The sequence below is a fragment of the Nomascus leucogenys genome, chromosome 7b, assembly GCF_006542625.1.
Source record: "Nomascus leucogenys isolate Asia chromosome 7b, Asia_NLE_v1, whole genome shotgun sequence".
NCBI classification, from domain to species: domain Eukaryota; kingdom Metazoa; phylum Chordata; class Mammalia; order Primates; family Hylobatidae; genus Nomascus; species Nomascus leucogenys.
The window spans coordinates 6,915,003-6,935,386 of NC_044387.1; the positions used below are offsets into that span (position 1 = coordinate 6,915,003).

Below are 20,384 nucleotides of genomic sequence, written 5' to 3' on the forward strand. Positions count from 1 at the left end.
CCGGCCCCATCCAGCCCCTCCAGGGCAGCTCTCTCTGCCTCCTGACTCTGGCGGCTACTGGGCTCATCCCCTCAGACCTCTGCTTTGTAGAGGAGCAGACCCTGGGCCCAAGGGGTTGCTGCCCATTCTGCAAGGATGTTGATCCTTCCCCTCCCCCAGAGTCTGGGTGGGGTTCCCAGTGGAGGAAGGAAGGGTTCTTACCCCTGTCCTAGAGGCAGAGAGTTGAGTGGGTTTCCCCAGCAGCTTAAGGCTTCTGCATCCTATAGGGGGGTCTGGATAAGTGACCCCCCACACACTCTCTCTCACCTTGGGCTTGCAGGTGGATCCAGAGCACCAGCAGAGGCGTGAGGAGAAGGGCTTGGGGCAGGTGTGAGCCGCCCTGGTTCCTGGGTCCCCCAGCTGTCCTAGACTGACACGGCAGCCTGCACGTGGCCTTCAGAATTTGTTCCAAGATGAACTGACTTCTTCCTCCCCTCCTCGGTGACTGCCACCACTTCCTCCCACACTTTGCCAGGGGTGAGAGCTGGTGGCAAGTCTGGCTCTCCTTGGAGCCTGGGGCTCTGGAATTCTGTCCTTCCACTTGGCTCCCTGTGACCCCGCGCTCATGGGCTCAGGGGAAGAACTGCGGCTGCAGGTTGCCTGGCTTGTCCCCGTTGATGGCAAGGAGCCCTCTGTTGCTGCCTTTCTGCATCATAAGCAGAGTCGGAACCCATGGTGGTGTCTTTCTCAGGGTTCAGCTGGTGGCTCAAGGAGACGGGATGATTGAGCACACGCAGACCTCACCATGCTGATATGGAAACTCACTTGCTTTTGATGCTTTCCTAGTCCAGCAGCATCTTGCCCACGTTTCATGTCAAGCTCACTGGCTGGCACTTTTTCAGAATCCAGTCTCCCCAGTGTCTGTCCAGCCTCGTGGTGCCCTTCAGCCCCCATCCTGGTGCCGTTAGGCCCATTGGTGTTCTAGGTGCCTCCATGGAGACTGGAGGCTGCATGCGGGCCCGGGGCTGCTATTTCCTCCGGTGATGCCTCCTCCACTGTCCCATTCTGAGGCTCTTCAGTTAAAATAGGATGAAAATAGGATTCCTGTGGTCCCTCATGGCCTCCTCTGCACCACAGAATTTTTTTTTTTTGAGATGGAGTCTTGCTCTGTTGCCCAGGCTGAAGTGCAGTGGTGCGATCTTGGCTCACTGCAGCCTCCGCCTCCCAGGTTCAAGTGATTCTCTTGTCTCAGCCTCCTGAGTAGCTGGGCTTACAGGCTCCCGCCACCATGCCCAGCTAATTTTTGTATTTTCAGTAGAGATGGGGTTTCACCATGTTGGCCAAGCTGGTCTCAAACACCTGACCTCAGGTGATCCTCCTGTCTCAGCCTCCCAAAGTGGTGGGATTACAGGCGTGAGCCACCGCACCCAGCCTGCACCATAGAATTTAATTAGGGAGTTGGCCAGCCCCAGCCACCCTGTTAGAAGAGGAGATCCTTAGGTGGGAGTCCTGGGATTGTCTCCTGCCAAGCTTCATTTCCACGGCGTCTGTCAGCACGCACACCGACCTCCCTCGGTGTTTATCCTTATTGCATGATCTTCCGCCTCCTCAGCTCCAAGTCCAGCTCAAACAGGAGGGCGCAAGCCTACTGGGTCCTCCCCTGCGGGGCTTGTCCTCTTCTGCTCCGTGAGAGGGCCTCAGGAGGAGGGGTCAGAACAGGGTTCCGCACCCTGTTCCATCGCTCTCACCTTGAAGCATCCTTCCCCTGGGTCTGACCCGTCAGACCCTGTGAGTCTCTTAGGAACTTCAGCCAATGAGCAAACGTGTATTGAGCACCTGCTGTGTGCCTGCCCCTTTGCCAGGTGTTTGACACTTAAAGTTGATTCTCAGAGGACCCTGCAGGGAGCTTCCAGGCCGGGGGAGGTAGGGGGAGAGATTAGCTGCAGAGATGGTTTTGGCACCACGTGGGAAGCTGTCGGGGGGCTGTCTGCCCAGTGGTTTTGGCCAATGGTCCTGGAGGACACAGAGGTGGCGGAGCTGATTCCTGTCTGGCAGGTTACTGTACTTGGCGGCGGTGAGGTCTGAGATGCCGAAGTCACATCCTCAAGGTACCCTCACTTCTCCGCAAAATAGTTTTTCCCCGTTGGTCAGAATGCAATCAACATGAATCTACACCTGTAGTAAAATGACATCAGACCGCACCTGCACTGCGCCCACGCCCACCTCCTGGTTTTGGTGTTTTCACTTAAGACAGAGCCTTGGGAGAAACTGCAGGAAGGGTGCAGGGATCTCACTGTACTGTCCTTGTCACCTCCTGCAAGTCTATAGTTATTTCTAAATAAAAAGTAAAAAGATAAATTGAGAACCTTGTCCCAAACTAAACCTTTTTGCCTTTACACCCCCCAACCCCGACTTCCGTACCTCTTCCTGCTTCTTCTGAGGATTCAAATCAAGCCCAAGACAGTCACTCTAACTTGCTTTGGAAAACCCCAGTGGAGACACAGAAGCAACTCGGTTTCTGGCAGAGCCCAGGCTTCCAGGGGAAAGCGCAGGATGGGAAGGAAGGAAGCAGGGTTTGAGCCTCCCCTCGCCTCTCTGGAGGCTGCCTCTCCATCAACTGTGTTGGAGGCTGGGGCTCCATTGGGCTTTTGGGGCTGTACAAAAATCAAATTGGAAGGAGTTGCCTTTCTTCTTGGCTTTCAGGAAGCCCTCTAGTCACCAAAAGTGGCTCATTTAGGATGCATTGAGTCGTTTTTTTTTCTCTCTGCGTGGTGTGTGGTTTTGATACAGGCTGTGGCACCAGACAGCAAAAATACAAAGCCATAAACCGCTCCCTGGTTTTCCAAATGCCTCCCTTTTCATCTTGCGAGAAGACATTTTTTGCCCTTAGGGTGAAATAAATCATGGATGCAAGTGCAGGGGCTGAGGGCTGCATCACCTGGTGAGCTGTTTGCAGAACTCAGGTGTACCTGGAAGAGTGAGAAATGAGTCTGACTGGGCTTCCCTGGGATGAAGGTGGGTGGGAGCTCTGATTTGTATTTTCTCCCAAATGTTCGAATACACTGCAGCTCAGGCATTGTGACTAATCACAAGATTTAATGGCCTTAAAGTGCTCGCTGAGGGCCCAATTCAATTAAAAAATGTCCTGCAGAAGCCATGAATAATCCTCTTGTCTTTGCTTTTCCAGAGTCTTCCTGAGGCCTCTGCCGAGCGAAGGCCAAATGGGCGTTTTATTTTTTTAATTTTCTTCTTCACCAGTCATGTGAGCGCTCACCTCCTGCGAGGCCAACCCGTCCCACTTCTCGCTGGCACAGGTGCAACGCTGCCTGTGTTTGCACTGACACCTGGGAAATGACTTCTGCTCCTTCTCCAGTTTGACAGACTCTGGAACGAGATGCCAGTCAATGCCAAGGGGAGGCTGAAATACCCAGACTTCCTGAGCAGGTTCAGTTCCGAGACAGCAGCCACACCAATGGCCACTGGTGACTCGGCCGCGGCCCAGAGAGGGAGCAGTGTCCCCAACGTCTCGGAAGGCACCAGATCTGCCCTCTCACTGCCCACTCAGGAGCTGAGACCAGGGTCAAAGTCACAGATTCACCCCTGTGTGAGTTCTCCATCCTGCCAGGTGTCCCAGGCCACCTCATGCCACATCCACAAATCCCACTGGGGGGGACTTTGGGGGCCGTAGTATGGCCCAGGGTTGAGTGGCTGAGAAGACGGGTGAGTCTGGGGTGGGGGCACAGGCAAGGAGCCCACTGGCAGGTCCTTAGCATCCATTCCCTGGGAGGGGGCAGACGTGGGGATAGGAACGGTGGAGGAGCGGGATGGAAAGGAGACAAGAGCGGGTGCAAGGTGGGAAAGGGAGCGAGAGGCAGGGCGGGAGGCACCTGTCAGCAGTGCAGTGGTGCTGCCAGCACCTCTGTGCAGAAGGCAAGGCCCTGTGGTCAACTGCGGGCCACTGTCCCTTGAGGCAAGTTATACCCATTTTCCAGTTGAACACAGTGAGGCTCTAAGAGGCATTCTCATGTGATCTTGGTCCCTCAGACGTGGAGCAACCTGATTTTAAGCCCAGGCCTGTCAAATTGCACAGCCTGGAGCCCTGGCTGAGCCACCCCAGGCCTGGGATGGAGGAAGGTGCCCAGGCTCGCCAAGCCTCTTTTCTTGTCTGTAGGAAGGGATGGCAATGTCACCAGGACAGGGTGATTGAGAGAATGCCACACCATGCACATGAAGCCACCATCACTGCGCGTGAACTTGACCTTGGCTAGTCCATTCTCATTAACTCCATGCAAGTTTATTGCACACCTACTGTCTGCTGGGTATTTTCTATAGCCGAGAATGAACCAAGGTTCCTGGTCTTGTGGAGTTTGTGTTCTTTTAGGGGATAATAGGCAAGAGAAGCAGTATGCATAAGTGTTTATTACATTAAAAGGCAGTAAGTAGAGCAGAAGGAAGAGGGGTCAGGAGCACCCCAAAGATGCCTGTGTCCTCATCCTTGGAAGCTGCGACTATGTTGTCTTACATGGCCAGGGAAGTTAAGGTTGCAAACAGAACTGAAGTTGCTAATCAGCTGGCTTTGGGGAGATTATCCTGGAGTACGCAGGTGGGTTCAGGGTAATCACATGGGTCTTTAATACAGAGGCAGAAGGCTCAGGGCTAGGGAGATGCAATCTGGGAAAGATTCCACCTAACGCTGCCGGCTTTGGAGAGAGAGGAAGGGGTCACAAGCCAAGGATTGTGGGAAGCCTCTGGAAACTGAAAAGGCAAGAAAATGGATTCTCCCCTTGAGCCTCTGGACACCTTGATTTTAGCTCAGTGAGACCCAGTTCAGACTTCTGACCTCCAGAACTGTAAGATAATACGTTGGTGTTGTTTTAAGCCACTAAATTCATGGAAATCTGTTACAGCAGCAGTAGGAGGCTGGAGGCCTGGAGGCCATGATGAGGACTTTGGCATTCACTCAAGGGGTATGGAGCCTTTGCTTGTTTTTAAGCAGCAAAGTGACATAATCTGAGGGACTCTTTAAAGACCACTCTGGGGCCGGGCACAGGGGCTCACACCTGTAATCCCAGCACTTTGGGAAGCCGAGGCGGGTGGATCACGAGGTCAAGAGATCGAGACCATCCTGGCCAACATGGTGAAACCCCGTCTCTACTAAAAATACAAAAATTAGCCAGGCGTGGTGGTGGGCGCCTGTAGTCCCAGCTACTCGGGAGGCTGAGGCAGGAGAATGGCGTGAACCTGGGAAGTGGAGGTTGCATGAGCCAAGATTGTACCACTGCACTGCAGCCTGGCGACAGAGCAAGACTCCATCTCAAACAAAAACAAAAACAAAAAAACAAAAACCACTCTGGATGCTAGGGGTGTGGGTCGGTGAGGAGGTCTAGCAGAGGCAATGGTGGCTTGGGATGGGGTGCTGGTGAGACTCTGGATGTGTCTTCAAGGTAGAGCCAACAGGCTTTCCTGAGGGATCAGATGTGGGATGGAGAGGGTGAGAGAGAGTCAAGGAAGACTTCTAAGGGTTCAGGCTGAGCAACTGGAAGAAGGACCTAATTATCAACTAAGATGCAGGAGGCTCGGGGGTTGGGGAGAAAAACCAGGAATCCAGTGGAACTGCATAAGTTACTAATTTAGATAACCACTTGTCAAGGGGGCCTTCAGGAAAAAAACCTGGGCTAGATTAGAGCCATTCCCTTGTTTTTAAATAGAAAATACAATAAAGCAAAGAACAGCCTCATACTTGGTCCACATAGTGTCAAAATAACAGATATTCTGTGAATGTTTACGGATTGGATGTCTCGTGCCCATGACAAGTAAATCCCTTTCTTGGATAAGACTCTTCCGCTACTGAAAAATTTGCTGTTGTCACTTCACACACACACACACACACACACACGCCACAAATATGTTTATATCGCATCTGCGTAGATTTGAACCTTGGCTACATGGCTATTTCCAAAATTATTTTGGTTATCATGGCTTGGCACAAGTACATATAGCCCACCAATGGAAATAAAAGCTACATTGTAAAATCACCATCTATGTTTTATTCTTCATTTTATTTCTGGGCTAATTCTGCCTCTAAAATTGTGAACCTCAAAACTGGAGGTATTGAGGTCTTTTTGGACTTCTGTTTTAAATCTTAAGTGAAAAGAGCCTTTTCTTTTCTTCCCTGCTAGACTCCAGCGAGCACCACTGTGATCCCGGGCACTCCACCCTTGCAGAACTGTGATCCCATAGAGAGCAGGCTCCGGAAGAGAATCCAGGGCTGCTGGCGCCAGCTCCTGAAAGAATGCAAGGAGAAGGATGTGGCCAGACAGGGGGACATCAACGCCTCCGATTTCCTGGGTACGTTCAGATTCTATCTGCTTGGTAATATGTGGTCAGCCCCTGTGGCAAGAGGCTGTTCCCACTGGGTACAAAGCCACACCCCAGGTGGAGGCCAGGGAGCAGCAGAACAGGAAACGGGTGGGAACTTCTGGGTAGGCAGCGCAGCTCACTACACAAAGGTCCCCAGGGAGGAGGATTCCGACCACCCGGCCCTCCCAGCAGGAGGCCCATCTGCATGGGAAAGTCAGCGCTGCACTAACTCTGAGCTTTAGAAATCACAGTGGTTGCCATCCTGGGCAGAGTGTGAATGTTCACAGACTCTGACTGCAGAAGGAAATGGAAAAGGTGGAGGAGGGCAGGATGAAGGGGACACTCCTGGGGCTCCATTCCCATCAACATTCACTCTTTGATGTTGTTTCGTTTTTCAGCATGTATCACTTTGATAAACTTTTAAAATTAAACCAGTGGGATTTATACTTCCAGTAAATGTTGCATCTTGGTTTTTTGTTTTTTGTTGTTTTGTTGTTTTTTGTTTTTTCGTTAGTTTGTTTTTGAAACGGGGTCTTACTGTCACACGGGCTGGAGTATAGTGGTATGATCTCAGCTCACTGCAGCCTCTGTCTTCCAGGTTCAAGTGATTCTCCCACTTCAGCCTCCCAAGTAGCTGGGATTACAGGCATGCATCACCATGCCTGACTGTTTTTGTATTTTTTGGTAGAGACTGGTTTCACCATGTTGGCCAGGCTGGTCTCAAACTCCTGATCTCAAGAGATCTACCCACCTTAGCCTCCCAAAGTGCTAGGATCAGGTGTGACCCAACGCACCCGGCCTGGTTACATCTTGTGTATGCAACATTTTACATTACAGGAAAATATATCTGACCATGTCACTCCTTGGCTTTTTAGCTCCCCCGACACATGACTAATAAAGGAAAATGTTTTCTTTGAGAGCCTCCAATATTAATATAAATTACTTTTATCATAATCATGACTTTAAAATGCACAAATGAAGCCAGGTATAAACTCTTTAAGTTACAGCCTATTAAAAAACACTTGTGAATTAAGTATAAAAAATCTGAAATCAGTAATATTCAAATGTTGTTCACTGATTTAATGTAACGTTTTGCTGAAGCCAAAACACGCATGTTGGTTGTCACACACATTGGAGTTCCCCTTTTTTTTAGTTAATTCTTTGATTTTGAGAGTGATAAACCTTCACTGTGTTACTGTCCTTATTGCTACTGCTGGCTTTTTCTTTTTAACCACGAACTCATTTAAGTCCCCACTCAGTTATTATGATAGGCTCGTCAGATGTTAGTCATGCATGCAAAATTCAATACTGTAAAAAAAAGCTGATTGCTTTCCAAAAGTCATTCTGTATTTTCTCCTCACTGCTGATGGCCTGCTGTGAGTCAGAGCATCAGAGGCATGTGTGGGCCAGTTCCTTGGGGTTCTGTGGGCCCCCGTTGTGTCCCGACGGGCACCATGACCTGCTGCTGCTTCCCTGTGTGCAAGGGCAAAGAAACCTCTGCTTCTAGAACATGCAGCAGCCTCTCTTGGCCTGGCTTGGCATGCAGGTGTCGTTTGCCTGGAGTCTGCTTCCACTGGTCTTCCTCATTTGCCTCAACAACTCACACAGCATTCCACTCCCTGACACTCTGTTCTTTCAGGATGTCAAAACAAAGTCTAGTCTATGAAACTTAAACTCAAATCTTATCTTACATAAGCCTCCTTCAATTATGAGTTGTCACTCCCAGAGAAGTGTTGTCTTTACAACTGGCAGGAGAATGCAGCATGAGGATGAGTGCCAAGTGTGGGGCGAGCCTTGCTCTTCAGAGGTTCCGCTGGGCCAGCCTCTCGGCCACTGGCAACACTCCCCATGGAGCATCCACATGAGCCTGATCTGAAAGCTGGACTCAGCTGTTGCCTCCTAAAGGTGGTCCCTGTATCCAGAATAAGTTGTATATATTTTTAGATCATCACTGGAATGGAAACTTACAGCGAGAATTTGCCTGGCATAACAGACACTAGAGAACCTGTCTCTGGTGCCGTTAGGAAATACTTGGTCATAGGGCCGAGTCTGAATTCCATCCCCACAGTCCAGCCCCGGCCAGGCTCACTATGAGCTCAGGGAACCTTCCCCTGCTCCTCACACACCTGGCTCTGCCCTGACTTGGCGGGGAACGCCCCCTTACCTCCCTCTCTGCGTTTTGGTCATAGCTCCCATAGTCTCTGTCCATAAGCTGTGACCATGCTGTGACCATGCAAACCCAGGACAGTGTGGGCCAGCGGGACTCAGGGTCCCCCTCCCTGCAGCACTTAGTTTGTCCCATGTCTGTCTCCACATATGTCCAGCCACCAACCATGAGTTCTTTGATGTGAGAACCAAGCCAGGGCCTGAAGCAGAGAAGGTGCCTCAGCAAGTGTTGAATGAATGAATGAAGAATGAATGAATGAATGAATCGCCACCAATTGAACTGCTATTTTTGTCTGTAGCTCTTGTGGAGAAATTCAACCTGGACATAAGCAAAGAGGAGTGTCAGCAGCTCATTATAAAATACGACTTAAAGAACAACGGGAAATTTGCATACTGTGACTTCATTCAGAGCTGTGTCCTCCTGCTAAAAGCAAAGGAAAGCTCACTGATGCGCAGGATGAAGATCCAGAACGCACACAAAATGGTATGTTGCCCACCCGCAGGAAATGTGGGGCCAGGTGGAAAGGGACGCTTTCATTTTTATTTTTTTCAAGACAGAGTCTTACTCTATTGCCCTGGCTGGAGAACAGTGGTTCACGGTTCACTGCAGCCTCGAACTCCCAGCTTAGGTGGTCCTCCTGTTTCAGCATCCCAACTAACTAGGACCACAGGCACAAGCCGCCATATCCAGCTAATTTTTGTATTTTTGTGGAGATGGGATGTATTAGTCCATTTTCACACTGCTATAAAGATACTACCTGAGACTGGGTAATTTATAAAAGAAAGAGGTTCAATTGACTCACAGTTCCACATGGCTGGGGAGGCCTCAGGAAACTTACAATCATGGCAGAAGGTGAAGGGGGAGGCAAGCACGTCTTACATGGTGGCAGGTGAGAGAGCGAGTGAAGTGAGAACTGCCAAATACTTTAAAAACCATCAGCTCTCATGAGAACTCACTCTCACAAGAACAGCAAGGGGGAACCTCCCCCATGATCCAATCCCTCCCACCAGGTCCCTCCCTTGACAACTGGTGATTACAATTTGAGATGAGATTTTGGTGGGGACACAGAGTCAAACCATAACACAGAGTTTTGCCATGTTGCCCAGGCTGGTCTCAAACTCCTGGGCTCAAGCAATCTACCCACCTCAGCTTCCCAAAGTACTGTGATTACAGGCATGAGCCACCACACCCAGCCTCGTTTTGTTAATTCGTTGCACTTGCGGATCACCTAGCTTCACAGAAAAGGTGGACTCAGAGGCTACAGGAGGCCAGAGCCCAGCCCAGTCCTGCTTCCAGCCAGGACTCATCTGTGAAATGTCCCCAGCCTCGCTGCCACCTGCCCATAGACCCTACTCAGATGATTTCTATATGCATGTGATACGTGAGCAATACTTAACCACCCCATTTCCTCCGTTACTTCAAGAGGGCAAGGCAGTTGTCAGGTCAGCATGAGACAGCCAGGGTCTGTCGGCGGGGGCCCAAAGCCCACAGCCTGTGTGCTGGGGGCTCGCACCTGGGAGGCAAGGGCTGCGGTAAAGACAAGGCCTCTACTAGGCTTTGGGGATATTGGAAACAGCTCAGAAATGTACTTTCTTGGAAGTAATTTAAGATTTTCTTCCTCTCCTTTTAGAACCCTATAAGGGTCTGGAGACCCCAGAATGGGAACCAGTAGCCTTGATCCCAGGTTTTCCAACTGTTCAGGTGGCAGACACCTGGTTATGGTGGCTCTTCCCAGGCGTCTGTGTGACCAAGGTCTCATACAGCACCCTGGAGGCAGTGCCTGGTCAGTTAACCCAAAAGGCAAAGTGAGGGGTGGGGTGAGTCACAGCACTGGTCAACATTGGAACTAAAAGGGTCTTCATTCACCAGCCATTTGAGATGAGCCAGGCCCTTTCCTCTGAGTGTGTGTGGTGGATGGAGTCTCTCGTCATCATTTTTGGTGGAAACTACACCCACCATGCATTGTCTACAGTTTTCTCTTTCTGTTTCTTTGAAGAGGAATGAAAACCTAAAGCCACTTAAAGGGCAGCTGGAGGGTACACAGTTCTTCTAGATTTTTACCTTTGATTCTCAGCCACTTACAGTTTCACAATTGAAACCCACACCCAGTACCATCATGGCATCAGCTCCAGCCCTTCCAAAACACGAAGCCAAAAAATGTTTTTAGTACTGAATTAACGTTGAATTGAGTTACGGTGAATTCAATAATAAGTACAAGTACATCTGGTGCTGTCGATTTGGGGAACAAACACAGCTGATTCCGACCACCTTATGACTCAGATGGAGGGACCAGAAGTGTCGGGCTGACAGCCCTGGCTCTGGCCCCACCCCCCACCTGGCCCCACTCCCACTCACCCCACCCAAGGGCCAGACCTGCCTGGGCCACAGTGGTGAGACTCTAGGGAATGGAGAGTGGGTTAAGCCAGCCACAGTTAAGTAGATGCCATGCAGAAAGTTTCTTCACAGCTAGTTTTGCAATTTTGTGCAAAATCAGGTTCCATCTTAGCCTAGCTTCTAGTTTAGACAAACAGGAGCTAGTATTAAAAGCTTAGACCAAGTTTACAAAAAAAAAAAAAAAAGAAGAAGACTTAAGACAGTTCTGCCAGCTCAGTTATTCTGTCCCCATTTCATCTTCACGGGAGCCACAAACGTGGAGAACATGGAGACGCATGGCCTGCCAGGCCTCCATCAATTCCATCCTTCCTCCACCTCTCTGGGCCTCAGTTTCTCCTTCTGGAGATCTGTGGAGGCTCTAAGGGCTTGCTAGGAGGTGCATGGGCTTCTGCGGAAGAGCACACCAGTGCCCCCTTCTGAGCCCTCCCCAGTGAAAGGGGCTACCCCAGTCCCCAGCTTCCGGCTTCACTGTCTGTCCTCAGCAACCCTGCAAGGCTGGGGTCAGAGTGGGGTCGTGCTAGGTGCTGCGGGTCAGCCCACAGAGACTGTGGCACTCTCCCCCCGCCCCTCCCAAGGCACCACTCTGTGGTTCAGAAGAGTTCTTCCGCCCCCACTCCTCAAATCACTGCCCCGGACCAGAGTGGATTGAGATTGAACGCTTTTCAGGAGAGAGTAGGCCCCTGTATGGTCCTGGTCACAGCCCTTGTCCCATCTGGCAGCTGCCAAGGCCACCACCATGTAAGTGCGGAGGTCAGGTCAAATGTCTCCCTGCAGAGGAGCTAAAAAGGGGACTTCATTTTCTGGTGATTTGGGAGCTTTCTCCCCCCCATTAGGCAGCAGAAAGATGTCCTCGGGGGAAGGCAGCTTGGGCGCCGCCCCTCCCTGCAAGGCAGGTCAGAGGTGGGGGCTCTGGCCGGGCTGGTGGTTCTGCCCTGTGATGTGTGGTGTGGGAGGTCATGTGAGCCCCACACCCTTTCTTCCCCACCTGTGGATCAGCTGATTGGGCAAATTGGCAGCTCATGAAGCCGTGGGTACCTGGGGAGCTCACATCATAGGTGCCAAATGATGTAAAAAAAAAATGAAAGCAGCTTAACCCTGTGCTCATCTGTCTTACATAGTGTTTATGTTAAAATTCAACTTTCCCAAGACATGTTACGCATTGTTGCCTACTGTTCACCTTTGTGATAGTCGAACACATTGGGGCTAAATCATGTTCAAATGTCTTGTTTTCAACCTAATAGCACCTAAATGAAGTAATCACAGTGTAGTGTTCTGTCTAATTACTAGATATAATTACCACCTTGTGAATTTTTTTAACACTGTTCATTATCATAACTTACTAGAAAACCCAGACTGAAATCTCTCTTTTTCCTCAAACTATTTTCAAATTGGCCCGTATCTGCCCTGCCATCTCCTTGCATTCCCTGGGAGGTGGTGTGGCCTGAAGTGTGTTGGGGTCAAAGCCCAAGTCACTTTACCTCCCCGAGTCTCCACTTCCTGGTCTGTGAAGCGGGGATAGAGACCTGCCTTCTTTCCAGGTTGCCGGTGGGGAGGTGTAAATGAGATGGCTGATGTAATACACGTTTTTAAACAGCCCGCACAATGGTCAGGGGGCGGGTGCACATCTTTGTGACGAGTTCTGGCAGGCTCCCTCCTAAACTGAGAGCCAGTGGAGCAGGTTGGGAGGTGAAGCCGGAACAGGGCTGGGCGAGGCGGAGGCGAGGAGGAGCCCACCCCAACCCTCGCGTTCAAAAGCTCCCTCCTCACCCCTTCTTGTCTTGTGTCTAGAAAGAAGCCGGTGCTGAGACGTCATCTTTTTACTCCGCTCTGCTGCGTATTCAGCCCAAAATTGTGCACTGCTGGAGGCCGATGCGGCGTACGTTCAAAAGCTGTGATGAGGCTGGAACGGGGCTGCTAAGCATCGCAGATTTCAGGACGGTGAGCACAGCTCTACGCCCAGTGCCTCTGCAGGGAGCAGCTGCCAAATGCCAGTGGCCAGAAACTTCCCATGGGGAGCCCTCTACCCCCTGCCGAAGGCCCGGTGTGACCTGGCTGTGTCAGGTCTCACTTCCCTGGGACCCCCAAGTTATCCAGGCCTGGGTCCACTCGCCTCTCACCTTCAGATCCCGGGTTCTCCTTCCCAGAGGTTTCTGGAGCCCTGCGTGGATGCCCCATACCTCCATCGCCAGCTCCTCAGGGTCAGTGCCTGAACCCAGGTTCCTTAAGGCACTGCCATCACTGCTGCTGCTGCTGCTCCGAGCCCTCTCCCCACAACTGGGCTCTCCTGCAGGCTCTGAAGAGCATCTCTGACCTATGTTGGACCTCCCAAGGGGCCTGCAAAGTGAGCCCCGCCCCTGCAGTACATAGTGGGGTTCCGCCATTGGGCATCTGTACTGATGTCCCTGGGTGCCCTCCATGTCCCACCCCCATAGCCTAACAAACACCCTGCAGTGGTTTTCCAATCCACATTCACGTTCCTCTGTCCTTCGGGATTAAGTATAAATCTCAGTCAGGGATTCTCCCTATCCCCCATGCAAAGAAAGGAAGGAAGTAGGGCAGGTTCTGTTATTCCCTTCCAGCAACTTCCCAGGAATTCAGGCGTGGTGCTGGGAAGGGGGCAAAAGAAACCTTGCCCTCCACAGAGTCACAGATCAGATGGCGTAATTGAGGGGCCGTCTCAGACACCAGGCTCAGCTTCCTTTTCTGCCTTCATCCCATGGGGCCCAACAGCCAGGCCCGCTGACCTCGGCCCCATAGGACCTCTAGGCCATCTAGCCCTGCTTTCCAGTCTCCCCTAGAAACAAGTTATAATGCAAATGTGGATAGGAAATGTATGGCCTCATCTTTATATATTATGAGGGTCTGTCAGGATTTGTTTCAGCTTCACATAATGGGGAGGGGGTGAAAATAGCAGCTTAAGGTGAAAGTTTATTTCGCTCCCACATAAAAGAAGTCCAGAGGTAGGAAGGTCAGAGCTGGTGTGGTGGCTGGACAATCATCAGGGACCACATTTTTGCTCTGCTGTTCTCAACTCCTGGCTTCCTTCCTCTAGGCCACCTCATGGTCCAAGGTGGCTGCTGGAGCTCCAGCATCACAGCCATATTCCAGGCAGCAGGCAGAAAAACAGGAGAGAAAAGGGCATGCCCCTCTCTTTTAAAGGAGGCTTCCTGGATGTTCTACATAACATTCTTACTTAGCTTCTCAGGCCAGAACATACCTAGCTGCAAGAGAGGCTGAGACATGTTCCCGGTTAGCTGGACACACAGGAGCCTGGGAGAAAGTCAGGTTCTGTAACTGAAGAGGAAAGGGCAGTCAGTATTGGGTTTACCACCAGCAGGCTGTGCTCCAGGCTGTGTTACGGTCTCATCACAGCAACTCTCTACACCCATTGGCCCTGCCCTCCCCTGCCTGGGCGCACCCTGAGGCCCCACCCCAAGTTAGGGCCACGTAGTCAGGTCTCCCCTTGAGCCCCCACCTCTCTGACCATCAACCTTGTCTGAACATGTTGACCAGCCTTCAGCCCCTCAGGGAGGCAAAGGTAATTAACCTCCTGTCTGCTCCCGTTTCACAGCCAGATGCACACAGGGCTGCCCTTGGAGGCTGCTTCCTGTTTGGGCAGAGGTTGAGAGGGCATAGAGCGCACAGATGGGAGGGTGACATCGGAAGTGGGGTTGGGGATCAGGTGGACGTGTCCCCCAGCCCCTTCCTGGCAGCCTGCCTCCTTAACCTAGGGCCCCAAACAAACCTAGAGGCCTCTTTTCTCTGTCTTCTAGGTCCTGAGACAGTACAGCATCAACCTCTCTGAGGAAGAGTTCTTCCATATTCTGGAGTATTACGATAAGACGCTGTCTTCAAAAATCTCCTACAACGACTTCCTCCGGGCGTTCCTCCAGTAGACACCCCTGCCGTGCACCCAGCAGGACGACAGCCACAGGGCCTGTTTCAAGACTAATAAAATCCTATAATTTGGGGGTTTCATGAATTTTCAAAAAAGCAAAACCCAAGCCCAAGCCCAGCCCGCCCCTGTCTGGGTCGGGGGTAGTAGGCACGGCTGCCCTGGGTTCTGGCGCAGGATGCTTGCTCTCCAGGTGCCAGGTGCTACCACTGTCTTAGGCACCCTCACTTGTTAGTCTGGACAAATAGTCTTTGCAAGAATGATTCTTGACACTATGAAAGAATTACTAATGCTAACTTTTTTTTTTTTTTTTTTTTTACACGGAGTTTGGCTCTTTTGCCCAGGCTGGAGTGAAGTGGCGCTTTCGGCTCGCTGCAACCTCCGCCCCCTGGGTTCAAGCAATTCTCCTGCCTCAGCCTCCCGAGTAGCTGGGATTACAGGCACCCACCACACCCCGCTAATTTTTGTATTTTTAGTAGAGACAGGGTTTCGCCATGTTGGCCAGGCTGGTCTCGAACTCCTGACCTCAGGTGACCCACCCACCTCAGCCTTCCAAAGTGCTGGGATTGCAGGCGTGAGCCTCCGCGCCCGGCCAATGCTAACATTCTTAAAAGCTTGGACTTTCCGGAGGTTTTGTTCATGGCCCCTGCTGGGCGCCTCCTCCAGTCCAGAGCAGTTGGGGCCCTGCACCCCATTACCCAAGGGCTGCTGCCTCCTTTGACCCCCCAGCTTCCTGAGTCCTGGGTCAGAGGACATCTGAGCCCCCTGCTGCAGTCAGGGTGGCCATGTCTCTGCTCCTAGAGGCACAGGCACTGACCACCCCATCCCTGTCTTGCTCAGGGACACTGGCCAGCCTGACTCCATGAAGAGCAACTCATGCCTGAGTGAGACCCCCTGGAGCTTTGGGCCTCCCTCCACCTTCCTGAGCCCAAGCCTAGTGGCCACTGGCTGTAACCCCCACCAGGGACAGTAATGAGAGGGCCCTTCCTTGGAACTGACAGGTTTAACAAGTTTGAAAATCGTCACTCTGCTTTCATGGACTGTGACTCAGCTGAGAGATGCAGGCAGCGTTTGTCACCTTCTGGAAGGTTCTCCAAGAAACTGGGGAGCAGCAGGCAGGATATGGGATGTGGGCGGAGCACCTCCCCTCCACCTGGGCCCCAGGCCTTGCCCACCAAAGCCCCCTTCCCTGCCCCTGCACGGGGTCCAAATGAGGCTACACCGTGAGGTGAGCAGAGCTCTCCCTGCGAGGCAGAGCTGTGCATTGGATGGGCGTGACTGGGAGGAGAGGCCCCTGTCCGGCCCACGCAGGCCTTCTATTTCCAGGAAAATGTTTCCTGGGGTCACCTTTGTTTCCATCTGTCCTTAGTTTCCTCCTCATTTCAGACTGGACCGCTGCAGGGGGAATGGGGTGCTCAGGCAGCCCCAAGTTCAGGGAAGGGGAAGGGGACCCTGAGTAGGTGCATCAACAGGGCCATGCAGTGCTACGGGGCAGAGACGCCCTGGACCCCAGCTGCTCCTCCATGTGACTTTGTACCCGGTCCCATCCCTTCAGCGTCCTCATCTGTAGAAATGGTGGGACCACACTTGTGTCACCTTTGTTGTGGGACCTGGGCATGTGGGCAGCAGATATTCCCATGAGAGAGGCTTCAGTCCAGAATAAGGAAGGCCTGTGAGGGCCAGGGGCACCAGCCTGAGACTCCAGCCAGAGGCAGGGCAGTGTCAGCTCCCGGTGAACACAAGCATGCCAGACTCAGGCTGAGGACAGGCCAGTGCCAGCAGTCAGTGAGCACAGGTGTGCGGGACTCAGGCTGGGACAGGGCAGTATCAGCAGCCAGTGAGCACAGGTGTGCAGGACTTAGGCCAGGACAGGGCAGTGCCAGCGCCCTGTAAGCACAGGTGTGCGGGACTCAGAGCCAACGCTTCACACACATCATCATTTAGACTCCCATGAGCATCCCCATTTGACAGATGAGGAAACTGAGGTACCGGAAGTTTTCCAGAGTCTCACAGCTTGCAGGATTTGGCCCAGACAGTGAGTGACAGCCCAGGCCAGCGTCAGAGGCCCTGAAGGTGGGCGGGCCGGCTCCCCTGCAGGCAGCACCAGGACTCACTCAGCCCTGTGCCCACATCCCTGCCTCCATGCCCTGGATCCTGCTGGCTCCTCCTTCTGGGACTACTTGTGTTCTCATCTGCACAGCCCGCATACTCTTCCTCTGAGGCCCAGCTCCAAACCTCCTGGAACCCTGGGCAGAGGCTGAGCTCCCCATTCGATGCTGTCACCATTTGGCAGAGAGAGTCCCTCCCTTCTGCACCCAGACTGCAGACTCCACCCATAGGGTGAGAACACTGACCTGTGCCCCCAGCCTGGCACACAGCAGGTGCTTTAATGCTGGCGGGGCATAGCCTCTGGGTCCCTTTCCCAGAAGGAAAGCTGACCAGGCTCTGCAGGGAGTGCTGGCAAGTTGGGGAGCAACTCTGGTGTTGGGGGCTTCTCTGTGGATGGACTCTGTGAGTGCTGGACTCCCCATAGCACTTGGAGGTGGCTGTGGGGTCAGACCCACTTTCTCTTGGCCGCATCTCCCAGCTTCTGACAAAACAAGTTCTGGATCTTTCCATGCATTTCCCACCAGCACTGCTGGCACCACACTCTGACATAACAGTTTTAAAATGCAGTCTCACCTATAAAAACAAATCAGGTGACACTGAACTTTCAATGAGCTCTGGAAAGAAGGCTTGGCATCTGCCAGTTGTTATTCCAACCCCTGAAATTGAAAGTGTGTCCCCAAATTTGCAAAGTAACCTATTAAAATCCCCACCACGAATGGAGGGTTGGATGCTTAGTGGTGAGGGGCAGATGGATGCCCTGCCCATGTGCCCTGCCTCAGCATTGGAGGCCCCACCTGGGTGCCCAGATCCCATCCTGTGTGCTGGACTTCAGCTTCCGCATGCTGCTTCTTACATAGCTTTGCACATGGCACCAGCAGTTTCTTCCACCTACTCCTCAGGAAATGCCAGGTATTCCTTCAAAACTCTCAAAGCCACCTCTTCCACGAAGCTCTCCTGACTTCCTGAGGCTGAGTCAGTACAATTAGTCTGAACCTGTTCAGCAGCCTTGTGGGTCCATCATTTTTAAGGGTTGAAGAAGGAGAAGGAGAAAGAGGAAGGAAGAAAAGAACAAGAAGTGCAACTGACTGCATGTATGTGGACCTCAAAGCCTAAAATATTTACTATCTGATCCTCCACAGAGCGAGTTTGCTGGGCCCTGCTATACAAATGTCTGGCTTTCAACAAAAAATTTTGAGCTATACCAAGGGCAATTATAAAAACAGTTTGAGAAGACAAAGCACTCATAAGATCAGACTCAGACATGACACAGATTTTGGAACCATTAGAAAAATGTTTAAAGAACTGGTTTATGTGTTAGAGCTCTAATGGAAAAGAAAGACAACACACAACCAGCCAATTTCAGCAGAGAGATGAAAACTAAGAATCAGAAAGGCTAGAAATAAAAAAAACACAGTGATAAAGATGAAGATTGCCTTTGACAGGCTCATCAGTAGATTCTACATAACCAAGGAAAGAATGAGTGAGCTTGAAGATAGGTCAATAGCATGTTTCTAAACCTAAATGCAGAGAGAAAAAGAGTGGGGAAAAATTGCAGAATATATAAGAGCCGTGGGACAGTATAAAATGGTCTAATATGGGGCCGGGCACAGTGGCTCATGCCTGTAATCCCAGCACTTTGGGAGGCCGAGGTGGGCAGATCATGAGATCAGGAGTTCAAGACCAGCCTGACCAACATGGTGAAACCTCGTCTCTACTAAAAATATAAAAATCAGTGGGGTATGGCAGTGTGTGCCTGTAATCCCAGCTACTCAGGAGACTGAGGCAGGAGAATTGCTTGAACCCGGGAGGCGGAGTTTACAGTGAGCCAAGATCACACCACTGCACTCCGGCCTGGGTGACAGAGCAGTGAGACTCTGTGTCAAAAAAAAAAAAAAAAAAAAAAAAAGTCTAACATGCACATAATTCAGGAGGAAAAGAAAGAGAACATGGAGCAGAAGAAATATTTGAAGAAATAATGGCTGAGGATTTTCCAAAATTAGTTACAAACGCTAAACGACAGAGAACAGAAGCATATAGAAGCTGGCAGGATACACACACACACACACACACACGCACACACATATGCATGCACCTCTAGGAATATCATATTCGAATTGCTGCAAAAAAAAGACAGGAAATTTTGAAGGCAGCTAGAGAAAAAAGATACATGACCTACAGAGGAACAAGGGTAAGAATTACGGCATACTTCTCAGAAACCATGCTAACCAGCAGACAATGGAATAACATTTTCAGAGTGCTGAAAGAAAATCATCAAGCTCAAATTTTGTAACCAGCAAAATACCTTTCCAAAATAAAGAGATACATTGGATTTTCTAGGCACACAACAAATGAAGGAACTCAACTGATGGCATACTTACCATAAAATAAATTTTAGGCTGGGTGCGGTGGCTCTGGGAGGCCAAGGTGGGTGGATCACTTGAGGTCAGGAGTTTGAGATGAGCCTGGTCAACATGGTGAAATCCCATCCCTACTAAAAATACAAAAATTAGCCAGGCATGATGGTGGGCACCTGCACTCCCAGCTACTTGGGAGACTGAGGCAGGAGAATTGCTTGAAGCGAGGAGGTGGAGGTTGCAGTGAACCGAGATCGCACCACTGCACTCCAGTCTGGGCGACGGAGCATGACTCTGTCTCAAAAAAAAAAAAAAAAAAAATTGAAGTTCTACAGGCAGAAGGAATATGATTGAGTCAGAAATTTGGATCTATCAAAGAAATGAAGAGTATCAGAGTGATATAATCAAAGGTAAAATAAAATATTTTTATACCTGAAATTATTTTAAAAGCCATCTAAAGCAAAATCTGTCACAGTATATTATGTGTTTACACCAGATTTAAAAGTATAACAACAAGCACGAGGGATGGGCAGAAGGAATTCAGAGTGTACTGTTAAAAGGTTCTTATACTGCATGTGAAGCAATATGATATAATTGAAGACAGATTGTTTTATAATGTATTTATAAACCATAGAGCAACCACTAAAAATATACTTTTAAAAATATACTTGCAAAAGGTAAAATTAACAAGTGAACAGAGGAGATAAAAGGGAATCATGAAGGGTTACATCAGCAGAAATGGCAGAGGAAGGCCCTCCAAGAGATCTTTCCTCCAAAACAGCAGCAAGAAAACTGGCAACAATGGTCAGGATCAACTTTTTTGAGAACTCTAGAAATTATCCAAAGGCTTGCAGGAACCGAAGGGGCACTTATTCAAGAAAAGTAGCTGAGCGTTGGCAAGACTTGTGGCATTTTTCTTTTTTTTTTTTGAGATGGAGTCTTGCCCTGTCACCCAGGCTGGAGTGCAGTGGTGCCATCTCAGCTCACTGCAACCTCCACCTCCCAGGTTCAAGTGATTCTTCTGCCTCAGCCTCCCAAGTAGCTGGGACTATGGCACGCGCCATCGTAACCAGCTAGTTTTTGTATTTTTAGTAGAGATGGGGTTTCACTACGTTGGCCAGGCTTG

The 20,384-nt window shown here is 50.8% G+C and overlaps 1 protein-coding gene across 1 annotated transcript in view; it reads left to right on the forward strand.

Moving 5' to 3' along the window:
• The window catches only part of EFCAB6 (EF-hand calcium binding domain 6), a 295,381-nt gene extending 280,488 nt beyond the window's left edge, over window positions 1-14,893 (forward strand). The window contains exons 27-31 of the mRNA XM_030815402.1: window positions 3,353-3,583; window positions 6,159-6,327; window positions 8,805-8,989; window positions 12,689-12,838; window positions 14,674-14,893. Of these exons, the coding sequence (XP_030671262.1) occupies window positions 3,353-3,583; window positions 6,159-6,327; window positions 8,805-8,989; window positions 12,689-12,838; window positions 14,674-14,796 (858 nt within the window). The 3' untranslated portion in view covers window positions 14,797-14,893. The remainder of the gene's footprint in view (window positions 1-3,352; window positions 3,584-6,158; window positions 6,328-8,804; window positions 8,990-12,688; window positions 12,839-14,673) is intronic.
• Window positions 14,894-20,384: the final 5,491 nt, after the last annotated feature.